General features: G+C 32.8%; 1 protein-coding gene across 8 annotated transcripts in view; it reads right to left on the bottom strand.

The window, feature by feature from the left end:
* LOC115891127 (fat-like cadherin-related tumor suppressor homolog) overlaps nucleotides 1–26,470 on the bottom strand; it is a 224,690-nt gene that overhangs the window by 186,960 nt on the left and 11,260 nt on the right. For all 8 annotated transcript variants that reach the window (XM_030911517.1, XM_030911518.1, XM_030911519.1 and 5 more), the window contains exons 2-13: nucleotides 23,819–24,075; nucleotides 23,362–23,539; nucleotides 23,052–23,305; nucleotides 22,613–22,998; nucleotides 22,375–22,550; nucleotides 22,143–22,316; nucleotides 21,748–22,077; nucleotides 20,158–20,544; nucleotides 19,858–20,098; nucleotides 19,434–19,796; nucleotides 19,175–19,375; nucleotides 17,514–17,951 (exon numbers count right to left, since the gene is read on the bottom strand). In XM_030911517.1, the coding sequence (XP_030767377.1) occupies nucleotides 17,514–17,951; nucleotides 19,175–19,375; nucleotides 19,434–19,796; nucleotides 19,858–20,098; nucleotides 20,158–20,544; nucleotides 21,748–22,077; nucleotides 22,143–22,316; nucleotides 22,375–22,550; nucleotides 22,613–22,998; nucleotides 23,052–23,305; nucleotides 23,362–23,539; nucleotides 23,819–24,048 (3,358 nt within the window). In that variant the 5' untranslated portion in view covers nucleotides 24,049–24,075. The remainder of the gene's footprint in view (nucleotides 1–17,513; nucleotides 17,952–19,174; nucleotides 19,376–19,433; nucleotides 19,797–19,857; nucleotides 20,099–20,157; nucleotides 20,545–21,747; nucleotides 22,078–22,142; nucleotides 22,317–22,374; nucleotides 22,551–22,612; nucleotides 22,999–23,051; nucleotides 23,306–23,361; nucleotides 23,540–23,818; nucleotides 24,076–26,470) is intronic.

Genomic DNA, 26,470 nt, shown 5'->3' with positions numbered 1-26,470 from the left:
AAATATATTAGCAAAATTGAGATTTTTCCATCGCTAGTCTAGATCGTTCATTGCTTAGCTATTGAAAATTTCAATTTTTTGAACCGCGGGATTGCCCTGTTGTTACGTCATACCAGTGGGATATGTTGGCTTCGAAAGTTTCGACCGATTCAAGTGTCTAGATCGTTCTATGCTCTAAGCCTCTTATTGAAAACTTCTAATGAATTTAACAAATTTCAAATTAAGAAAGTTTGCCCTTTTGTGACATCATACCAGTGGGATATGTTGGCTTCGAAAGATTTGACCGATTTAGGTGTCTAGATCGTTCTATGCTCTAAGCCTCTTATTGAAAACTTCCAATTATTTTCACAAATTTCAGAGTAACAAAGCTTGCCCTGTTGTGACGTCATACCAGTAAGATATGTTGGCTTCGAAACTTTCGACCAACTCAGGTGTCTAGATCGTTCTATGCTCTAAGCTTCTTATTGAAAACTTCCAATTATTTTCACAAATTTCAAAGCTTGCCCTGTTGTGACGCCATACCAGTGGGATATGTTGGCTTCGAAAGTTTCGACCGATTCATGTGTCTAGATCGTTCTATGCTCTCTAAGCCTCTTATTGAAAATTTCCTATGATTTTCACAAATTTCAAAGTAACAAAACTTGCCCTGTTGTGACGTCATACCAGTATAGTCATACCAGTATAGTATGTTAGCTTCAAAACTTTCGACCGATTCAGGTGTCCAGATCGTTCTATGCTGTAAACCTCTTATTGAAAACTTGCGATGCTTTTCACAAACTTCAAAGTAACAAAGCTTGCCCTGTTGTGACGTCATACCAGTAGGATATGTTGGCTTCGAAAGTTTCGACCGATTCAAGTGTCTAGATCGTTCTATGCTCCAAGCCTCTTATTGAAAATTTCCAATGATTTTCACAAATTTCAAAGTAACAAAGCTTGCCCTGTTGTGACGTCATACCAGTATAGTATGTTAGCTTCAAAACTTTCGACCGATTCAGGTGTCTAGATCGTTCTATGCTCTAAGACTTCTATTGAAACTTTCAATTTCTTGAAGCGCGGGATTGCCCTGTTGCGACGTCATACTAGTAGGGTATGTTAGCTTCAAAACTTTCGACTGATTCAGGTGTCTAGATCGTTCTAAGCTCTAAGCCTCCTATTGAAAACTTGCGTCTTTTGAAGCGCGAGATTTGGAAATTTCACAGCGGCAACTTCATTTTCCACTCTGAAACGAAGACAGAAGAGACTCCCGAGTCCTCTACGCTGGCTGGAAGCCTGGCTCCACCTCTCCTCGACCATTATTTACCATCCCTGGACATTTTGATTAATATGGCCGGCGCCTTTTGATGTATAATTTCGTGCAGGACCGAATCTCTCGTTCCTATTTAATTCAATCTCATTCAATTAGAGTTTGTTTTCGCCAAAGTTAATTCAGTTTCGAGGCATTTAATTAACTGTAACGTCAGCTGGAAATGTTTCTCTATCTAGATATTACCCGGAAAATAGCGTATTATTATTGTATTCGTTGGTAACAAACACGTATTCATCATATTTTCATCGCTAAATAGCGAAAACATTATTTTATCCACTCATGTGAAGAGTCTAAAGTGGTATTTCATCCAACTAGTGAGATAAAATAAATTTTTTCCACTAGTAAAATAGTGAGCAAACTGCTTGAGCAAACATTTCTGCAAGAATACCTACCATCATTTTCTTGTATTTTCTTTGTATTTCTTGTATTAATTTTTAGAAAACCTTTGCAAAATTTACAAAAAAAAATATTGTGAATTGGTGAATATGTCGACACTTTTTTAACATTAAAATATGTCGCACTTATAGTAACTTTTAGTTAACCCCCTGTAGCTACGAAACAAAGCAGAATCGGACCTATGTTAATTTGAAAAATAAATCTTATTTTTATGAGATTTTTACATGTGTTTTAAACACCCTGTATAAATAATATTAGTGTCTATTAGTCATTATAAATAAATTTAGCTTATCTGGAATCGAATAAATTCTCCAAACTTAGACGTTTAAAGAAACTGATAACAATAGTCGCACAAAAACGAACTTGTTCATAATGAAATCCGTCAGATTGTCGTCTGAAACATCGCGTCGACACGAGAGGAAGTTGTCGCCGTTTGCTATTCAACATCTCCTCCCTTGATCGTCTTAATTAGGGCTTTTGCCCTTCCCTAATCCAGACATCTCTCAGAATTACGCCCTTCGGATGCTGGAGATGGGCAAATCGCACTAATAAGGTCTCGAATTAGCGGATCCACTCGCTTTGTAGCGGCAAAACTCGAAACATCCGGCTTTGTATCTTTTGAAATATCGTTTTAATAGTCTAAGATGACAATACGAATACCGAAACGCTGATGAGGTTGTTAAGTTCAAAAGTATTTTTGGTAAACTTAGATCATGATAGGTCTAGACACAAAGAAACATGGAATAGACAGGCCTTAAAAGAAGCCAAAGTTAAAGTAATGTTATACAGGGTAGCCCGAACTGTATTCCGGAAACTTCGGCAGCATATTCTGCAGATAAATATAAGTAGTAAAGTTCGTATAAATGTATATCCTAAAATGTTTAGTTTCAGAGATACAGGGTGTAGAAGTTTCATTTCATTTCTTTATGAAATTTGATTTTGATGTCAATATGTCTCCTACTTGTTACAAAGTCAATCATATTCAAATCTAAAATGCCAATATTTATCTCCTAATCCTATTTATTTAGGACACCCAGTATAAAGTAAAGACCCATAATTCTTTTATATGAGGATATTTTCGTGTCTCTTACTATTTCTCTTGTTGAAAATGAAATGTAAACAGCTGCCTGCATATCTAAGGATACGGATATGGATGGCATACGTATTCGCCGTCTATATACCCCGCTTAGAGCTCGTTCTATTGTCTATATCGATATTCCACGACATATTTCGGAGCGGTATGGCGTTCCATTTCTCCATTTTCACCGGGATAATTTTATAAATTCCATTTCTAGGAGCGGCACAATTGCGTGCCATTTGAAAATCGATCAGGACACAATGAGAAAAAGGTATTTAATAGATCAAAACATTTAAAATAAAAGATGCTAAGGTTAATAACCATATAAAGTCAAAATTGTATGGCTTTAACTTGAAAATAATCACCTGTGGTGATATCAAATTGTTTGTGTGATGTACCGCATTCAAAAGAATGCGGTACATCACACAAACCTCGTGCCTGAGGGTTTTATAGTTTCAATAACTGATGCACTGTTAAAAACTAAAATATTTAAATATTATGACAAAAAAAATGAAATACAGAGCAAAACTTCTGATTTTTGCCGTGTTGAGCGCTGCTGTAGGAATTTTTAAACTAAACTGAATGCACCAATGTCTGAATATAAGGGTATGAGTGGAAATATACAAATAAAATAAGATGCTATCTTCTGTATATGAAAATGGATGGATAAGAGAATTTTTCATACAGTTGTCACGTTGCCTGATATGCATTCATCTTCATTGCGATCTATCTAGGCGACAGAACATTAGAAGGAACTTGGAAAGATGTTTTGTAACAACATTATATAGATTAAGTAATAATAAATGAAAAAATAGCTCTTTTAGAAAATACAAAAATCAACTTTTTCTTGGATGGATTGTGTAAAAAAATAAACATTAAAAAACTAATTACTATATATTTACTATAACTTATTAAAATCTTCTTCATAATACTGGATGATCAAAAAAAAAACGGCGTAGGCGATGGCTATGAAACGAAGATCGCTGTCATTTTATACGTAAAATTATATGGGGAATGTCATCGATGTTCATTTCCAAGCCAACTGGACGACGTTTTTTTTCGATCATACGGTACTAGATTGCTTTTAATATGAATGTATACCGCTCTAAGAGCTAGATAATCTTCAGAAATAAATTAATTTTCAGAGAGTAGAAAATAAGAAGTAATAAAAATTACTAACAATCATTCTAGACTTTATAGAGGCACGTCAGTTTTGAAGTCGGCGTGCCTTTGATGTAAATAAATTATAATGTAGTAACACCGTATAACACAAAGGATATCCTAATAAAACTGCTATTGTTTTACTATGACCCAAGGGCACTCATACAGCAGAGCTGCTCTCATTCTCATATATATTTTTTAGTCTTAGCTTTTTTTATTCGTATATTTTTTAGTTTTTATTAGAACAAAATGTTCTGTTTTATATAAATAAATGTTCTGTGGTTGTTATACAGGGTGGTCCGTATAAAAAAGTTGGTATAAATGTATGTCCTATATAATGCTTAGTTTCGGAGATACAGGGTGTAGTATTTTTATTTTTGTTTCGATTTTTTTCAAATAATTTCTGAAGTAAGGTCAATATTTGGATAAAAGTTGGTATCTGGGAGTTTTTTTTTCTCAGAATTTTTATACAGTTACGAATGAAAAGTTATTACACTTCAAACCAGTTAAAAATATATAGGAGGCGCCCTCTAAAAGTAGGAATCATACTGACATTAAAATCAAATTTCTCATGTCAAAATACTCCCAGACACCAATTTTCAGCCAAATATTGACGTTACTTCACAAGTTATTTGGAAAAAATCGAAATAAAAATGAAACTTCTACACCCTGTATCTCCGAAACTAAGTATTTTAGGACATATATTTATAAAAACTTTTTTACTTATTTTCATCTGCAGAATATGCTGCCGGAGTTTCCGGAATACAGTTTGGACCACCCTGTATAGTATACAAATTTATGCTTAAGTTTAAAATATTTAAAAGGGTAGCAAAAAATCTTGTTAATTTAAATAGAAAACCTTTTAGAACCAAAGGTAACATTTTGTAGGGGGATACATAATAGCAGGATATTTGTCTATATTCACATATATGAAAGGAAATACCTATTGTAACTCCAACCCTACGATTTGGATTGAATTTCTATTAGATATACACTTACGGCATTTTATAAAATCAACAAAACTTGAAAAAAGTCCTTTCAAAGTTACAAAATAACTAGTTTTTTATTTTTTTGAAATTGAAATAAGCTAGCGGCTAGAGAATCGGCAAAATTAAACGCTGAAACTCATAAAAAAATTTTCTCCTAAAAATAAATGAAAGTCGACATAAAACAAAACAAAGAGAATCGACTTTTACAGAAAAAAAACACACGATAAAACACCAAACACATCGCTTAGAAACAAGAGAAAAACATTCAAGTAACAGATTACACTTTCACATGAAACATACACGCGTGTTAATACATCGGAGAGCACTCGGTTTGAAAAGCCGTAAAATCGTCAAATTTCCCGAAAAGGATTATTTTTGCACCCCACTGCCCTTCTGGATACTCAATCTCTCCATACACCGCGGCAATTTTCCAGAAAGGGGAGGGGAGATTTTCATCGGGAAAGCGCCGCGATAAAAAGTTTTTACAATCTTTTTCGGAATCCCATAGAAAACTCGTAACCTGCGACTCTATTTTACGATGTTCCTCATCTTCGCTGCGACTGAAGAAGAGAGGACCGGGAATATAGGGAACCTATATCCAGGATAGTCTTCGCTAGAAAGGGTCGTTCATACTAAATGACACTTGGATTTTTCAGTGTCGAGGAAAAATACTTAACTTGATTTCGATAAAAAAAATTGTGAGTAGTAGTTTTAAATGTTGAAAAAGTAATAAATTAACAGTCCATTTTACTAATTTTTTTTTCACCGAAAAAGTAGCGAAATCAGCGTTCGGCATTTAACGTTTTATGTAAAACTGGATAGGCATTTTTACGCAAATGAAGAAGGAAATTAAAGATAAAAGATTATACTATATCCGTATTGTAGCCCATTTTTAGATAACCTCTCTATTTTTAAGATTTCGATGGTCGAACATCAACAAAATATTCCTTGTTTGGACTAAATTTTCTCGTTTTGTAACAAATTGCTCGCTATTTTATGGCAAATGCTGAAGCTCTCTCTCTGATGACTCCATTCGGGTACCTCTATCCAGGTGCCGAGTTTAGTTTTGATCATAATTGTATTTTTTAGACATTGTGAATAATAGTAAGTATTTAAGTATAATTGAGTGCCCTAATTTATTCCACTAATTCCGAGGTTCTGAATGAGGCTTTAGAATTTGTATCTCTTCCAGAGACATTTATTAAATAAGTTTTCGCTGAATTGGAGTTTTAGAATGGGGAAAACCTTGCAACTCGCCGTGTTTCGATTTATTTTTAATTTCCTCCAAAGGAAAATATGGCGAAAAGCAATACGAGGGGAAAAAGTAGAATCAATGAGGAAATACTCGAGAGAATAAGTTGGAAGTCGATTTTGTGGCCACTTTGAAAAAGGAAATCTGTGAAGTTTAGCTTTAGTTTCCTTTCAAAAATTCGCTGCCGGTTTCAAAGTAACTTTTAGGACCTTTTATTAGAATAAAAGAAAATATAAAATAGTACGAAAAAAATTAAAAATGATTTTCGATTAAAAACTCGTTGGTTTTTGAAGTATTTTTTACTGTATGGAATTTATTTTTTTACTCTTATAGCAATAACCTGGAAGACTCCATCCTTAACCTGGAATGGGAATCTCCAACGGTCTAAGACACTCAAGAGGAAGATTCTCAAGATTTATTACCGAAAAAAATTAAAGATTTTCGGCTTTTGTAAAAGCCTTGAGACTTGAGCAAGTACTGTAAAAGCACCTTTTTATCTATTTTTCTGTTTACTATTGCGTAATTATTGTAACTCTTGGCGAAAAACTTCTTAACTACTATTAAATTCTGTTAGTACACTAACAAAAAACTTCTATATAATAATATCTATTTATTATTTTTTTGTTCCAAATTTCCGCAGCAAAGAATACTAATTTCCTCTTCCATTTCCATCTTCCCCTTCTGTTTTTCTATTTCCTCACTAATGGATCTTTCATCTCATAAGGGCAACGAATTATCTTTTGTATCTCGCCCTAATACACAAACACACGCTCACATATGTGTAAGTTATTTCGTCGTTAATACTGTTCATCGCTCGCCGAAAATCACTCTAATTGCCGATTTCCCACCAGGGAAAACCAATCTAAACAAGACGGAATTTTCTTCTTTGTTATGTTTTTTTATATTTATGTAGGTAATAACTTAAATTGTGAGTTTTGTGGTTTAAAAAATGACTGATCTGTTGTGACCCTTACATGATCTGAGAGTCACAACAGATCAGTCATTTTTCAGTCTTAGTCATCTGACTAAGAGGATTAGGGATCTCCCTAGATTACATTATCCAGTCGTACCCTTTCAACAAAATCTAATAACTTGAAGAATTGTAATTTGTAAATCTTTGCTTCTCTATATAGGCAATTACTGACCAATTTCGAATTGTTGGTTATTGAGTTGATCGCCCTTAAGACTGCTGGACTACGGTGATTACTGATGACAAAGAGGATTTATGTCGGCTACAAGAAACTCCTACCAATTCACGTGTCTACGTACCATATGATCTAAGGTTTTCCTTGAAGATTCCTGTTTAAAACATTTTTTAAGGAAATCATTTCAATAAAATAGACAGAGCCTTTTATACATTTTATTTTAATTAAAGTAGTAAATACTGGGAAGTTCATTTTACTTTTATATGTAAGTGGTATAATCTAACTGAGACAGGTTGTAAAGGTTTCCTATTATGCGATTAAATAGACATTGTTACAACGTTACGGTTATACGAGGAGGTTAATGCGAAATTACTATATTATAATTACAATCTGGTAAATAGGGTTCGCACGTAACGATACACTAAAGCGGTTTCCGCTCACAATGGCTGACGTCAATTTGTCAATTTCGACGACAAACAGCTAATTTTGCCACGTTAACAACTTTGACGACATATATTATGACACCCTTTAATAGTATCAACTTCCTAAATAGCATAATTTTAATGTAAGCTACCCAGAAACCTTAAAAATATTATACAGGGTGAGTTTCCTTATACGATGTTCTCTAAGGGTATCTTGGAAACTACTGGAGATAGAGAGTCGGTTAAATGGGGAAAGAATTGCAGTTTTGTGGGATCATAAATATGCGCCTTTCAGATTTTCGAAAAAGTTCAGGGATTACTAGATATTTCGAAAAAAAAAACAAATTTTGGCTAATTTAAAAATTGTCCTTAATTCCATTATAATCTATATTAGACAAAAAGTTTTCAGATAAAAGTTTTAGATAATCATATCCCTAATGAGTTTGTGTTCGCCGATTTTTTCTAAAGCCTGTCATTTTTGACATATAAAACAAACAAACGTTTTTTTAAACGGAAACAATAGTTGGCCATGACTTTATGAAAAGCACCATTTTTTAAGCTTTTCAGCGATATAAGCTATAATATGTTTTCTTCGAAAAATTACTGAGTTATAGTCAATTCTTATCTTTCAATTTTTTAATAAATAGTAATACAAAATATCCTCAAAAAAATATTAATAATATTTTAAACACCATTTTTCCAGTTATATTTCTTATTTTTCACTGTAAACGAAAAATTTTTCAAGTCAGTTTATCATAGAAAAGGACTCAATTTACAAAATTAGCTAATTTATTTGCCTTTTATTTTCTTTATTTCCTCAAATGCTGGCAGATTCCGTTTTTTTTAACTAACTTATTTTACGCTTTCACGAAGCTTTTTTGCGATATTCCTGTCTTTTATATCGGCGATTGCGATGAAACCGCCATTAATTAACTAATTAAATGGCGCGGCAAAATGGAGAAAATGCAGATGTTTTTTTTTAATTATTTGTGTAAGCTAAAAATTTCCTGTTGCTTCTAATAATTGCATCAATTTGTTAATTAATTACCGTGTTAATTAATTATCGTGAGATTTTTTCTCGTACTTTCATTTCGAAAAAAATGTTAAAATAATTTTTTTTTCATTCTTTTTTTTTCATTTTTTCATTTCAAAAATTTCACTAAGTTTGATGTTTTATAACTTTTTATTTTGTAATCCGATTTTTATGATCGTGGTATCAGTGTGAAGATACATTTATTGGCATTATTTTTTATTATTTCAATGGTTTATATTCTTCGGTTAGGTGGGTTTATACCGGGGTAAATCAAAACGTTGTTTTTTGCAATAAATTCAAAACACCCTATGGAAAAAATGAGACGGGCATTTTGGATAAAAAACACTTTCTTGTAATCTTAGATTCCTAACATTTCATTTTTTGAATTATCCCATTATCTCTGTTCTTTTATGAGCTACACATTTTTAAGTAAAATATTGGTTTAGAGATTCTTTTATTAACAAAAACAATAATTTTATAATAATTTTAATATCGTGTATATCCACCTTTCGCAGCAATAACAGCTCGAGGTCTTCGTGGTATCGAATCAATAAGGGTATACTTGTATTCATTTAAAACTTCCCAATATGGCGGACTTCAGTATGGGAGGCTTAAAAAACGAAAATCTCTAGACTGGAATCGACTGTAGTTCAAATCGTTCAAATTGATAATCTGTGGTAAATCCAATTGAACTCGCTGCTCTGACACTTGACTGATATTGACGTTTATGGTTCCTTTTTCTAAATATTTTCATTATTTTTTTAGTTTTTATTCACAAATTCTACTTGATTTTGTTCTTTTATTTAACCTGCAGCCTGCAGTACTAATTATATAGTTATAAATAATCTTTTCACCGATCAAGAACTGAGGAATAGGCTGGAAGATATTCAAAATGTGTAAAACGCTTAAAAACGTATTAGAAAACATTGACTCGTCCACAAATTCGTTAAAATAAATTAATCCAGATGTTTGTAAAAAGGTCTCTAATTATTTTGAGAAGTTTCCGTATCAGTAATTTTCAGGTTTGTAATATGTATATGATAATAAATAGATTAAAACTTATATTTCAGAAAACAGCGCGGGCATTACAGATTGTTGTAAATCAGTTTTAAAATATAAAGAAGGTTTAAACAGGTTTAAAATTTGAGTTAGTAATGTTATGTTAGTAAATAAGGTACTGTTGGTAATGGGACCAAAGATCAAAAAATAACACTTGAAATATATATAATATGTACAATAATTGTAAGTAGTTTTTATGAATCTGTTTGATATCTATTGCATTGTTTTTATATTTCTTGAAATATTTATTTTTTTTACTTTACAGGATACACAAAGAATAATAAAAAATACAGTTACTCACTAAAAGCGCTTAAGGTTTGTAATAGATGTAGTTACAATATCAAACACCAAACCAAACCAAAAATTATGTTTTATTTTACTGGTATTCCTCACATTTGAAAGGATAAATAATCAGAAGGACATTGTATAGTACACTCTATATTAATAATTCTTTTTTATCCTATACTTGTTAGTTGATGCATCACTTACTAGGTATAAAATTTAGTACTGATTCCAAACCTATAGTTGTGGTTGTGTGACATATTCTGATCTGTTTCTGGCAATTTAAAATAAGTTAATATTTAAACAAACATTTCTGGCTTTCCTGACAGGAGTGTGAACACAAATTTAATAAAGGTATAATGTGGATAATGTTCTGATTATTACAGTTTGCATGGATGTTTTTGTATGTTATTATTTTTAATAAAGTATATTTAATGAGTTTTTGAGTATTTCTTTTTCCTTCAGAGGATTGTGTTCTAATCTTTATATATAAATTTTCATAAATTATATATACAAAATTTATTACCTTATAACTTTTTGCTAGACTTTATAGTTGATACAGTTTAACAGTATATAAAAGAACTATTTAAATAAGATGTTTGAAAATATATAGCTATTTTTGCACACATCAATTCAATTTGTGATTAACTGTACTGAAATAAAAACAAATTAAGAGAAATGGGGTGATCTATCAACTATAACATGAAACGCATCATCCTATTTCCAAGTCTTCTATTAATTTCACTTATTAAACAACTATAATTATTCAATAATCTTGATAATTCTAGGAACTCTAAGATATCGTCAAAACATGAAAACAAAAATTCACTTCCTATAGTTCTTACGTCCCTTTACATGAAATATAAGAAACAGGGGAGTTAATATTCTCACTGAGAAAGTTTATAAAATACCTTTAAGTAAAATCTCTTCGGATCTGCGGTAAAATACCTTTATTCTTATTAAATAATTTCAATAATCTATGTTTTTATTTATGACAACAACCTAATAACCTAACTTTAACGTCAACTTGACAATCCTGAAAAATGTTATTGTTCACCAAAGAGTAAATCAATTTCTGAATTCGCTAACGCCAACTTATTTTTCATTAAAAAAAAATTACCAATTTTCGTAACTAGGTCGGCCATATTGAGGAACTTTTAAAAGAATTGTACTATAGTTATCCTTTCTAGATATACAGCTTGATGAATATCAAGCTATAGATCAAGAAAACACTTTACAGGAGCTGAGGCTAGCATTAACGGATGAATCTCTTCTAAAGTTTGTGGTGGAACAGCTCTTTTAAGTTATCTATCTATATATAGGCCTGATAATAACAAAATAGATTTCAAAATACAGAGAATTCCAATTAAAACAACATTAAAAAACACAGAGTGTTGAGAGGGAACGTCCAAAACAATTATATCGTTACAATATACTGAAGTGTTATGCGTCCGGCTAGGACAAACCTATTATTCGAAATGGTAACACAATTATCAGTGGATTTTATTCAATTGTGAGCCATAGAAAACCGTTAAAACGGACAATGGCCAAAAGACAAATTGATTTTACACGATAGAATAAACACAATTGCAAAATAAAGTGCTATTTTTTTAAACGAACTAGATATGCAAATTTTATTGCCTGTACTGTGGCAAAAAGTCTTTTTCGATAAAATTTTAAGAATAATGGTGGGTTCGAATAGAAGAATAAAATAAAATGAGAAAATAAAGTAACAATCAAATAAAATATTCTTATTTGTAAACTTTCAAACAGCGAAATAAAACAAGAAATATACAAAATTGCACAATGCGCTGAAGTAGATAAAACTTGACTTTAATGATTGTTTATAGAATTTTAATATTTAATTTTCTGTTTTCTCTCTTCTTGATAAAAACACAATATGCCCGAAAAAGAAAAACAGCGTCAATGATGGCTATCAAATGAAGATCGCTTACCAAGCGAATTCCAAGTCAACTGGACGCCGTTTTTTCCATCACACGGTATCATTATTCATTTGTATTATGCGTTATTTTTAAAGTAAACTGAAGATGACCACAAAAAAAAATTATAATCCCTATTACTTTTTTACCTAGTAGAACCTAGTAGGTAGATCTTTTGAAATACTCAGAGGATCAAACAGTAATATTTAAATCTGATGAGACTGTTTAAACATTTTGCAATATTAGATCTGGAGTAGTAATTAAACTCTACAGAATACATACAAAGCAAAGGATAATAAATTTTCGGCAGGGATCTTATTAAATCTGGGGGTTGCGAAATATGAAATCGGGTTGTATTGGTTTCGATATTAAAACCGTTTCTGTTAAATGGAGTCTCTATCCAGGCTGCGATTCGATCAAAATCGCGTATAAATTCTGGAATTTTACGATTTCGTAGCAGGTCGCGCTGTTCTGGCTACGAGATTTATCACTTGTTTCGCGAAATATTCTGTTTTGTGTACCGCAAAATTGGTAATTTTGAAGAAAACTTATACAGGATTAACCAATAATAATTAGATATTAAAATATTTTATTTTTAAAACGAAAAAAAAACATATTTTCAGAAACCTAAACAAAATTCCGCCACACTAAAATTTTGACTAAGTTTGATGTTTCATAACTTTTTAATTTGTAATCCGATTTTTATGTAGTTTGTAGATAAATTTATTGGCATTATTTTTTTTATTATTTTAATGGCTTATATTCTTCGGTTAGGTGGCTTTATACCGGGGTAAATCAAAACTTTGTTTTTAGCAATAAATTGAAAACACCCTGTGAAAAAAATGGGACGGGCTTACTCATAAGATGATCTGGTGTTTCCCCATTTTCTCTACAGAGTCTACATTCGCAGATTCCGATAATACCTATAGCGAAAAACCTGGCGAAATTAATTTAAACTTTTTCCCTCTAGCGGCAAACAAACCGTAGTAAAAACAACAAATAAACGCTCTCTGTGTTAAAATGAGAAATTAAAACGAGAGAAACTAGTTATTTGTGGAATTTTTACTTTAATTGTTCTGCGCTTGGAAACGTAGGTAATGTTTTTGAACAAAACCCACTATAATTTTCCGGTTGAAACAGTAAAAATAATAACTGTAATTATAGAAAAGTAGAGAAGTTTATAATATGTAAAATTATTATGGAAAAATGTCATCTATCGTTATTTCCAAGCCAACTGGACGCTGTTTTGTTTTCATACATATCCCAGTACAAATATTAAACTAAAGTTTACATTTGCGGAACAAAAAATAATTGACTGTCCATTTATTAAAAAAAAATAACCAAAAAATACCTACATTCAACATTTTTACTGCAAAATTAAATGGAAAAATCAAATTTACTACGTGCATTCACAGAACTATTAAAAATATCCAAAATTGTTGACATAATTTCAATTTGCTCATAAAAAATGGAAAAATACGAATATTTTTTTTTTTCTATAATTCTTTACATATTTCGTAGGAATATAAGCACAAAACCGCATATTTTTAAAGGTAAAAAGTCGAAAATAGTAATTGCTTGATTACGATGTGACAAAGAGCACATATATACAAATAATAACTATCTAAAATCTCTAGTTATAGAGCACAGAAGGGCTGAAACGCTTTCATAGAACAGAATTCGAGCGTTTATGTAAATCAGAAGCAATTCTGCACAGATGTCGACACTAGTACGAACATAATTAGAGACAATTTATAATTTTATTACTAGCCGAGAAGTAATAGCCGCAGTCTGTTATCCTAGCGCGCCACCAGGGGATGATGTAATTTTTAAGACTTTTCCAAAGAGTTTCCCGGAAATTTTCCTAAATTTATTAGTAGATAAGACGGCTGGCCAGCTAAAAGTTTGTTCCAGATTGCTTTTAAGAATGTAATTATCGATAAAAAGTATAAGAAAATCAGTTAAAATTACTTATTAGCCTTAAAATACAAAGTTCTGAACACTCCAGAATCACACTCATACTTGTTTGGATTGATTTATTGTTTGTTTGTTAGGGTTGGGGATATAAATTCGTTATTAAATAACATTCTTATCATCAAAACAATATATTAAAACCGAATTATAACGAGAAAACTGTCCTGGACTGGGTCCTTTTGAACTGGATGGCATATGTCCATCGGCAGTTTACCATTAGCTGAAGAAGTATGATTCTTGGATTGGAGGGCATAAGTTCATTATAAAATATCATTATTATTATCAAAAGAATATATTAAAACCGAATTATAATGAGAAAACTTTCCAAGACTGTGTCCTTTTGAACTGGATGGCATATGTCCATCAGCAGTTTACCATTAGCTGAAGAAGTATGATTCTTGGATTGGAGGGCATAAGTTCATTATAAAATATCATTATTATTATCAAAAGAATATATTAAAACCGAATTATAATGAGAAAACTTTCCTAGACTGTGTCCTTTTGAACTGGATGGCATATGTCCATCAGCAGTTTACCATTAGCTGAAGAACTATGATTCTTGGATTGGAGGGTATAAATTCATTATTAAATAACATTATTATCACCAAAAGAATATATTAAAACCGAATTATAACGAGAAAACTATCCCGGACTGGGTCCTTTTGACCTGGATGGCATATGTCCATCAGCAGTTTACCATTAGCTGAAGAAGTATGATTATTAGATTGGAGGGTATAAATTCATTATTAAATAACATTATTATCACCAAAAGAATATATTAAAACCGAATTATAACGAGAAAACTGTCCCGGACTGGGTCCTTTTGACCTGGATGGCATATGTCCATCAGCAGTTTACCATTAGCTGAAGAAGTATGATTTATCAAAGAGAGATCAGAAATAAATGGATTTTTTCAAAAAAAAAAGTTTATATGTAAGAAAAACAGAAAATATCAAACCTCATTCCCATGCAATAAAAATCCAATTCTGCATAACCACTTGCTATAAAACAGACTCACTCTAAATTATGTATACAGGGTCGTATTTCGAGTAAATTCACCCCCTAACAACTCCTAACCCAAATTTAATATCTCAAAAGTGACTTGAATTATCATCCTGCCGCCATATTTCCTGACAGTAAATAAAAGTAGCGTGTGTGTATGTGTATTTACTGTCTGCGTGGCTTTGAATATTTGCGGTGTATACGGTTTGGTAAGTGTAAAATAGAGAGCACAGTGAAATAAGTATACCTAGATGATCTGATTTCAAATTTTGCATATTTTGCCAGTAGAGTATTTTACTTACTATACTTCAAAAATGTCCTATGGGTATTTCGTCACCTATCAATTATTGATGTTAAGGTTCTATTACGCTAGTATTGTAGAGCTTCAGCATTTGTCATAAAATGCGAGTAATTTGTTACAAAATCATGTAAATTATATATCACTGTAATCAGAAAACTTCAGTCTATTTTCAACAAAACATAAGGAATATTTTGTTGATGTTTGACCATCAAAATCTTAAAAATAAAAAAGTTGCCTAAAAATGTGCTACTATACGGATATAGTATGATCTTTTTTCTTTAATTTCCTTCTTCATTTGTGTAAAAATACCTAGCCAGTTTTACATAAAACGTTAAATGGCGAACGCAACAATTTTTCTACTTTTTCGGACCAGTGAAATGGACTCTTAAGGATTAATTTATATGTTAGAGCAGCTCTATCTTAACCTATTTCACTGTGGTTTATGTTATAGCCTGCGTACGGTTGAATATTTGTGTGTTTACCGTTCGTAGAATAGAAAGAGATATGAGAGAGCAGTGGTATATTCGGCGGTTACAAATGCCACTCGGGGGGCTCCATAAATTTCTGGGCCCATTTTTACTAAAAAGTAAAAGCCGTAATTCACGGAGAATAACTTTTGCGAGAGGCGGCAAAGTCTGCGTGTTGTTCCCGTTGTGTTTGTTACACTTTTTGTCAGCGGAATACAATGACTTTTAAATGGAAATTACGCGAACATTACGCTAGCCTCTGTCTCACTTTGAAACAGATTAGTAACAGTGAAAAAATCCAATTTTTTTCACTTTTGGACCAGAAACATTTATTTAAAAAACAATAATTATTTTAAGAAGTGATGTATAGATATGGACAAAAAAATGACGTGACACACGGCCTTGAATGACGGCCACAGCTACCCCTTTGTAAAACAATTTAACTCCGTTATCTCATGACAATCTACCCCAATGAATGGCAACACTGGGTAACAATCTAGGGCCATACGCGGCTAAGAAAATCACTATAATAAACATGAAACTGTACAAACCTTGATTTCATGCATATTCTCATCGATAGATTTGTAGCTTCTGAATAACGGTCTAGGTAAAGCATCTAGCTCATTTGCAAGCTCAAAATTAGAATTTAGAGTTAGTAACTCGCATTTTCATTGGAGAACACTGTCGTATTTATTTCAAACCAATAATCAACGAGAATATTCGTATAATTTAATAAAATTACTGTAAATCACTATAAATAATGGATTGTTTGTAATTGAACTGTAATTTCTGTATTATTACTCCGGCATATGATGGAGATAAACAATTGTGATTAAAATTTTACTTTAATATGAAATTTTTGTTAAAAAATTTTTATTACAACAAAAATTCTCGTCGTGTCTTTTACAACGACAGGTGGCGCTTGTACACCTAATATCGATATTTTTTCCCAATCCTACGAATAGTTTGCAAACTTCAATTGCTGTTTGAAAAAACAAAGCAAAAAAATCGCATAGAGAATGGTAAAATAGCGGCGATAATAGATTTTCAATTGTTGCTCTGTATGTAGCTCTAGCGCTAGATCGTGCTCGATAAGGCCAACTTTTCCATATCGAGGAGAAAGGCTCTGGCAGAGCGGAAAATGAAACAGATTGCCGTTGATTATCCGGAACCAATTAAACTGATTTTAATTGCTCGATGTTTTTGTAACGGAGCGCGCGGTTCGTTGGGGTAAATTGCGAAATAGTTGAGGCCGTGCTGCTTTTGGTAGATTTAACCAAAGGGAAAGCGTGTTCATAGATCTATTGTGTAACCCTTTCTTGAGTATACATATACAGGGTGTCTCAGAAATAAGGGTTGGTTGATCTGGTAAAAAAAACATATTTACGCTTTGCCATTTTTACTACCGAGATATTTCCCTTTGAAAATTGAATAAAAAATAATGGTAACATTTTAAGAGCCGCCGGCAGCAATCGATAATCAGCCGCAAATACCAAGCAATTACCAGAATCGCAGCTGGTTCGACGCCCAGTGTTGACACACCGACTAGAAAGATTTAAAAGCGACTTGAAAAATTCAGATTATAAGGAAAAATCTTACCTAACATTAGAAAAAAATAGAGTTAATTAGGTTAGGAATATTTTTCTAAAAAAAAGCATAGGTGTCTTTTTTCAAAATTATCCACACTAATACTAATATAAACTCACCTTCATAATCGATACTAAACAGCCCTATTCCATCACCTCCTCTGATAGAGTACTCCACCATAGAATCACCACCGGGAGGATCCAAATCCACAGCACTCACATTCATCACCACCGTACCGATCGCCCGATTCTCGCGCACACTTCCGACGAGTACCGAATCGGAAAATAACGGAGCGTAAACGTTCTCGTTCACGTCCACCACGTTCACAGTCACCGTGGCTTCGGACGAGAGTCTGGGATTGCCCCTGTCATGAGCGAACACCATGAGGCTGTGAACTTGCCGCTCCTCGAAGTCCAGCGGTTTGGTGGTGCGGATGGTACCAGACAGCTTGTCGATTTTGAAGGTACCGTCACTGTCGCTGTCCTCTAGAGAGTAGACGATTTCGCCGTCGGGGCCTAGGTCTGGATCCGAGGCTGTCACTGTGGCCACTACGGTGCCTGAAATTGAAGAAAAATAAGCTTTATAACGTGACTGTTGGTTTTTTAATTTTAGATGTCAGCAATAAGTGAATAAAATTGATTTAGTAATTTGTTAAAATACCGTAAGGCTTCAACAAAAATCACTTTAATGCTTGTAATAAAATAACAGTAATTTTTTGAGTGTTTTAATAAAGAATAATTTTATTATTTTCTTCTGTAGAGATCAGCAATATGTATTTTAAGTTATTTTAATTTTTAAAGTACTTGAAATCGTTAGAAAATCAAAATTCTTCTGTTTTTATAAGATTTTTTATAAAGTATTCTATAATTTTCAATGTTAGATGTCAACAACATCAGCAATCTGTAGATTATTCAATAATTTTCATTTTCATACGTTACTGTAACGTTTATAACTGTTTTGAGTAATATTTAAAGGCTGTTTGTTCATTTTTTAAATTTAGATGTCAGCAATAGGGGATTAAAATTATTTTAGTTCATTGAAAAATCCTAAGACTTCCACAAAAGTCACTGTAATGCTTGGATTAAAATAAAAATAAGTTTAATGTGTTTTAACTAAAAAAAATCACTTTTTTTCATTACTTTCTTCTGTAGATATCAGCAATGTTTATATTAGTTTTATTTAATTTTTAAAGTTCTTGAAATTGTTATATATTATTCAATAACTTTTTGTTTAGATGTCAGCAAACTATAGATTTTTTTATTTTCTAGGCAAGAAAGTGATTTATAATCGCAAAAACTGATTATGTTTTTAAATTTACTGATGATAATTTTATTATTTACTTCGGTAGATGTCAGCAATGTGGAAATTAAGCTTATTTAATTTTTAAAGTAGTTGAAATTGTAATAAACTTAAAATCCTTTTTATAAGATTTTTTATAAATTATTCCATAATTTTCCACTTTAGATGACAGTAATCTGTAGAATATTCAATAATTTTTATCTTTAGAAGTCAGCAATTTGTAGAAAGGTTTATTTTATTATTATAGTGCAACAAGTTATTGAAAAAAACAAGTTCTGATTGTTTTATTTCTTCGGTGATTCGGTTATTTTTATCCATAGAAGTCAGCAATGTCTGTCTAAAATATCTTTATATACTAAAATAAATTAAAAATTACTAAATTTACCGATAAATTTGTTGAATAAAGGACTGTATAAGTGTTAAAAAAAGACTTCTTTATCTGTAGATGTCAGCAACATAAAAAAATAATAAAACTACTTACCTTTAGGTACATCCTCCCTTATTTTAACATTGTAATTAGGCAAACTGAACTTGGGTGCGTTATCGTTGATATCATCCACGGAAATCCTTACTACAGCTTCGGAAAACAGAGGCGGGTTATCGGGCCCTTTACCTCCATTGTCAGTGGCGCGTATTCTAAGTTCGTAGAGATCCTGACGTTCTCTGTCAAGCGCATTAGCCACTATAATAAAAAATAATATTAGTAAAATAAAAAAAAAACGTTTCTAAAAATCTTTTACCTTTTAAAACACCAGTATTTTTATCCACCATAAAATCTTTGGTATCTGTCATTAAATAATACGTCACTTTTGCATTGTCTCCTTCGTCTAAGTCAGTAGCGTTGGCTCTGAAAATGTCAGTACCGTTCAATGCGTTTTCGGTCACTCTAAAACTGGCCAAAGTTTTTTCGAACTTCGGCGCATTGTCGTTGATGTCTAGCACTGTAATTGGCAGTACTCTCGATGAACTTTTTTGCGGTTTACCTAGGTCGTACACCGTGATGTTTAGGAAATACTCGTACTCTTTTTCGCGGTCTAAGTAGCCTATGACTTTGACTTCGCCCGTTTCTATGTCAATGCAAAACTGGGAATGAACATCACCTCCTGAAAGTTCAATTAATATAAGGTTAATAAAAAAAATATCAGACGATGGCTTAACTCTTACCTGATATGCCGTAAACAAGTTTTCCATTATAGCCTAGATCCCTATCTCTGGCTTTCAGTTTTACCAAAGTTGTACCAAGAGTAACGGATTCGTTCACTTTGATTTCGATGGGAAAATCCATAAATTCCGGTGCGTGGACGTTTTGACCGTACCTAATTGGCATCATCGGAAAATCCTCTGTCTCCAGTGGGCTGTTGTTGTTCTCTGCCTCAGCCAATACCTCAGTTAACCGTCTTGCCACCTATATTTAAACAGGAAATTTGTATTTGGGTTCAGGTTAATCCATTTCTTTCTACTTACCCCTGTATCTTTGCAATCGAACGCCCCGGTATCGTCGGTCAGCAATCTGCCGCTTCGAAAAAGGTTCTTTTTGCTGTTGATCAGTTTCAATCGCACGCGAGCGATGTCAGCAAAGTGAGTATTATCCGTGGCCGTCACGTTTAGTTCTCTGTCGTTCACTCTGACGTCGTTCAGGTCACAGGCCACTGTGATCGTGCCGGAGGTGCTGTCGATGGTGAAGCAGTTGTCTTCGTTGCCGGAAACGATGCGGTAGCTGATGATGTTGCCCGAATCGAAATCTATGGCGCTCAGCGTGATGATTTCCGAGCTGATGGGGGTGTGGCGCGGTAGGTTGCCTACGCAGTCGATTTTCTCGAATTGGGGTCGGTTGTCGTTGATATCCTTCAGCTGTAGAAATAAAATAAACGATAATTTAAGAGTTATAGATACCGAGTGCGTCTCAAAAGTGTCTCACCCCTATAACTTTTTTATTTTTCAGATAAAAAAAAAACGAGATTTGGTGTTAGTATATGACATAAATTAGGATTGATTGACGTATTCAGTTGTTTTTGGTCACTTCCTGTTTCACCGGAAATGACTACATAGCTACATAGTTAATATAGCAATGATAAAATTAGTAGCAAAAGGGAGACGTTAAAAAAATATTCATAATTTATTAAACTATGATTCTCATTTACTTTTAAAACATGTTTTCCTTTAATATAGCCAATTTGAGTTGTAGGAACTCTTTTATAATATGAAACAATAAAAATACAAGAGAGAAACGTGCATTTTACCGTGATCAATGCCATTCAAATTGCAACTAGGTCTTTTATTCTTTCTAGAAATGTATAACACACCTAGATTTCTTTAAACTTTTCCTCCGTTTGAAAATTTCAAAGCTGAGAATATTTCCGTGAAACAATTACTTGACGTTTTCGCGTAGGTTCTGTCAAATGGTTTAAATTGCACTCGAGTTTATTGCGACGCAATTTCATTTCGGATTTGTCTCTAGTGGATATAACGCCCGTTTTCGTTAAATTAAAACACCCAAAAAAGTAGCACGAAATATAAGAAAATTAAAAATAAAACAGAACATAATAAAATAAAAGTATCCCAAATCAAAGCTAAAATTTAAGAGTAAATCTGCCTAAGGTCCCCGATTAGACCGATCCTGTCGAGTTTAGCCATACCCAATATTCCAAACATACGTGCTTTGATTAAGGCTTGATTAAGATTTGTAGAGCTTCAGCATTTACCATAAAATAGCGAGCATTTTGTTACAAAACCATATAAATTATATATCACTGTAATCACAAAACTTCAATCTATTTCCGTATAGTAATGGAATTTTAAATTATGTCTTCGAGAAAATTTAGTCCAAACATAAGGAATATTTTATTGATGTTTGACCATCAAAATCTTAAAAATAAAGAAGTTGTCTAAAAATGTGCTACAATACGAATATAGTATAATCCTTTATCTTTAATTTTCTTCTTTATTTGTGTAAAAATACCTAGCCGGTTTTACATAAAACGTTAAATGCCGAACGTTTATTTTGCTACTTTTTCCGAGTAGTGAAATGGACTCAAAGGATTTTTTTAAACTTACCTTTACAGTGAGTTGCATCTCTGTCTGTCTCCTGTAAGGATTCCCCCAATCTGACGCTCTCACTCTCAAAACATACTCTCTTCTCATACTTTCATAGTCCAAAAGTTGTGTCGTTTTGATCAGTCCAGAGAAATGATCAACTTCAAATGGTACCTTGTTCAAATTCGCTATCAAATAGGAAATATAAGCATTCTCTCCTCTGTCTTTGTCTTTGGCATGCACTGTAGTCACCGAAGTACCGGCAGGCATATTTTCATCTATCCAAACTGTCATTTCAGCTTTGTCAAAAATCGGATCGTTATCATTAGTATCTTCCACGTAAATTTTAACCTGAAACCAACCAAAAAATTATTTTAAAGTGGGTCACACACGTTAAAAACGATTAAGTTAATTACCTTGGCAGATGACTGTTTTCTGGTTCCTACGTTCCCTTGGTCTATAGCAGACACTGTCAAACTATAAAACTGTTTATTTTCTGCATCTAGAGGTACTGCGGTATATAACATTCCTGTTTCAGGGTTGATAACAAATTCACCACCTTCATTTCCACCTACAATCTCTAGAAATACCTAAAAAATCGAACAGGATTCACTTTTACATTAAGCAGAATTTTTAAAAAATGACTACCTGAGCGTTTCGACCCTCATCAGCATCAGTAACCTTTAACCTGATCAAGGGGGTGTTAATAGGGGCAGTTTCTGGAACTTTGACGTCGTATATTTCCTTGATAAACACTGGAGCGTTGTCGTTTAAGTCTGCCAGCTGTACCGGAACGGATTTGTAGCTTTCCCGTGGAGGCACGCCTTTAGAAAGAGAAATAATAATACAGTCCGGTATCAAACTGTAGACAAAACATGAACGTTACCTTTATCCACTGCCCTTAACTGCAACTGGTACCCCTGAGGTGTTTTTTCTCTATCCAACAACTTCAAAACCTCGATATTGTACTCTCCTTTCTGTCTAGTTGGTCTGATTCTAAAATGTCCATCTGGGTCACCGTCTACTATCTCCAACCTGTCGATTTCACCGTGAATACCGCTATCTCTGTCTGATACGTTCACTATAGCGTAGATGTCAGCGCTGCTGTTTTCTACTATTAGAGGATGACGTCTAATCCGAATATCAGGAGGAAAAAAGTTGACTTTTTTAACACGAACGCGTACTTTGGCTTTGCTGAAACTGGAGCCCGATCTTTGGACACCCCTGTCTTGAGCTAGTACTGTTAGTTCGTGATAAGTACCTTCGTTCACCCTGTAGATGCAATAAATAAAAATAATATAAAAATAAAAAAGGCCGTAACTTACCTTAAAGGTCTTGTCAGTGTTACTACTCCTGTCATAGGGTGAATGGCGAACTTATCAGTGTCCTCGGCAAAAGAATAATAGATTTCACCGTTTCTACCCAAGTCGGCGTCTTCGGCAATCACACGGACTATGCTCTGGTGTACGGGGGTGTCTTCGAAAACGCTCGCGTTGTATTCCATAGGGTAAAATAAGGGGCTTAGGTCGTTGGTGTCCAGTATTGTGACTACCACCATGGTGTCAGACGTATACTGAACCTATTTTATTAAAATTAATAGTTTTTTTTAAACGCATTTCAAGCTTTCGCGCTTACCTTTTGTTTGCCATCTTTGATGCTGGCTGTTGCCCTTATTTGGAGGATGTACTTGTCCTTTCTTTCTCTGTTCAGCACGTCGTTGTTGCCAGTTTTAATTCGGATGAAGAGAAAACAAAAATCACCGACTAGGCGTTGTTCGGCTTTGAAGAATTTGTCGCCATCTATTATCTTATATCTGGAATAAAAATAAAACCATCCAGAAAAGCAAAAAAAATATAGTTATTACATGGTTTTTGAATAAAACTTAATCCTTACGAAATCCTTGTGAAAAACAATGCATATAGCAATAAAAAATAAAATCAATTTCATAAAATAAATACAATGGTATTTTTTTGGTTTCTGAAATGAAATGAGATATAAATTTTTAATGGTCAAAAAGCAAAAACAAAAAGAAAAATCATTGGCATGCTTATTAAATTATCAACGTTGTCTTGGGGTCGGTTTTGTATAGTACCTGATATCTGCAAAGGTATTCGGTACGATTTGTATCCCCATCCTGGGCGATCCCGGACTTTGCGAAGCATAAGTTTTGGCCACGCTGTTCTCCGGAATGCTGACGTTGTACAGTTGCTCCGTGAACCGGAAGTTGACGTCACTGGAAGCCTGGCCATTCTCTGACGTCTGACAGGTGGACGTCAGGTAAAGAAACAAGATGGCTGCGACGGGAACAGCGCATCGAAGCATTGTAGTTTCAGCTCATCACGAAAGAATCTGCAAAAAAGAATTATTTGAAATATTTCATATTATAATAGAACTGAAAATCTTTTTAATTTTAAATATTATTCGTTTTTTTTATTATACTGTATTTTATTTTAAACAAACTTCAGGTGAGTAATTTTTAAAATTGTTCGAATTTATTTTCCATTCGAACAAAACACTGCAACGAATCAATTGCAAAATAAAAGATAGATAGATAAACGTAAAACAATACAATTTATAGATAATAGTTTTTTTATTGATAAAGATTTATTTGTTTTGCAGTTGCACATATATAAAATTTCGTTTATATGTCCGATAGATGTATCACTTTGTACAATAAAGCTTTTTTAAATAAAATGTTTTGTGGAAATATTTATTTTAGTAAACTAGAGTATGTCCCCGGATTGTCTTTACAAGAGAAAAATTATTTTTTATTGTTGACATTTTGAGAAAAATGCATTCTTCATAAAGATTTTTGCTTATTCTAGGTATACTTTTCCAAATTTCCATACCGTTTAAACAAAATTAAAAAAAGTAACAATTTAGTTGAATTTTTCCAAAGTCCTATAAATCAAAACGCGTTTTTATGGTAATATAATTTCGTTTTTATTGTTTGATAGATTGCTATTCATAGAATTTCAATTAACGTAATATTTTTTGCTGTTTTTAAATGTTAATGAAGCACAAAATTTATTTAGTTCAGTTTCACTTTTAACACTTCAAAAAAAATTCAACTATGTTTTCATGTTTTTTTTTATTTTCTCTAAAACGGTATGGAAATTTGTATCAACCACTTTAGAACAAGTCAAAAATTTAAAGAAGATTGCATTTTTCTCATAATGTCAATAATAAAAACGTTTTTCCTCTTGTAAAGACAATCGGGGGACATACTGTATATTATATACCTTGAATTTGTTAAAAATAGTTTCAAAAATAAATGGAAACATGGTACAAATGATAAAACAGAGATAATAAATCAACAAGGGCCTAAAAAAACGAAGCCAGTATGCAAAACAAGCAACGGCATGTTACCATTACGAATCTAGTTCATATCACAGCCGCCAGATGGCAAATCATATTGAAAATGTTGCCCGAACGCGGTGAATGACAAATATCTACGGCATGGCCTCCTACAAATAACGGCACGTCACAGTTTTAGTATACAAGGCTGTAAAAAAAGTGCAAATTTTGAATTACTCTATAAAGTGGGGATTTACCCTCTATTTACTATCCAAAGAGAATTGTTCATAGAGAAATCCAATATAATAATTTTTGTTTATATTTATACCAGTCTGTTGATTCTTTTATCAAAAGTTAGAGGCGTTATCTGTTTTCTGGACCAGGCGTTGTATTTTACGGATTCTAACCTAAATTTGTCGTAAACCAAAGAAAAAAAAACTGTATGTTTAGGGATCGATACACTAAACTACCATGGTATATGGGCCATGGGAGTAAATTATGTAAAAAGAAAGATTGTCGTGCGTGTCGAAACATATTCCGTCCCTATCGATTCATCGAAACGCTCGTAGGGACGTTGGAAAACTATCGATATTTAAAATATCGATAGAAAATTTTCATAATTCCTCCGAGATAAAAAATACAGGGTGGCCGGACCACCCTGTATTTTGAAAATGAAAAATTATTACTCAACAAAACAGTTAAAACACATGTAGGTGGCGCCCCCTACAAATAGGAGTCATATTGACACCAACATCAAATTTCTCATGTCAAGAAACTTCCAGACACCAATTTTCATCCAAATATTGACGTTACTTCAGAATTTATTTGGAAAAAATCGAAATAAAAATGAAACTTCTACACCCTGTATCTCCGAAACTAAGCATTTTAGCACAGATAACACATATTGATTATGTATTATCTGTGATTTTTGGATATACATTTATACGAACTTTTTTACTTAATTTTATCTGCAGAATATTCTGCCAAAGTTTCCGGAATACAGTTCGGACCACCCTGTATATTTTGGGTTTTGGTAACGTCAAAACAAAAAAAATGTTTACCAAATACCTATCTGTTCATTAATTCTAATATAGTGATCACATATTATCGATTTGCACACCTTATATCGATATTTTTTTCGTTAAATGGACATTCTTACTGCAAAATTCACCGAGTCCAGCCCTGGATGGATTATTTACCGACGTTTTACATTGTGAATAAAAAAGCAGGCCCTCTGACGTAGGGTGATATAAATAATGTAAATAGGGCTGTTTGTAGAGATGGGACTTTTCAGTATTCTACTGTAAATAATATGGCGATTTCTTGCAGAAGAAGAAAATTGAAAAAAAGGAGATTTAAGCCAAAAGAAATATAAGAATTCTTTGTCTATAAAATTATGTACAGTAAAAAAATAATTTATTATTTATTAAATATTATAATGTAGTAT

Source organism: Sitophilus oryzae, unplaced genomic scaffold (genome assembly GCF_002938485.1).
Source record: "Sitophilus oryzae breed Bouriz unplaced genomic scaffold, Soryzae_2.0 scaffold_966_pilon_pilon, whole genome shotgun sequence".
Lineage (NCBI taxonomy): Eukaryota > Metazoa > Arthropoda > Insecta > Coleoptera > Curculionidae > Sitophilus > Sitophilus oryzae.
This window is presented reverse-complemented; position numbering and strand designations above follow the sequence as displayed.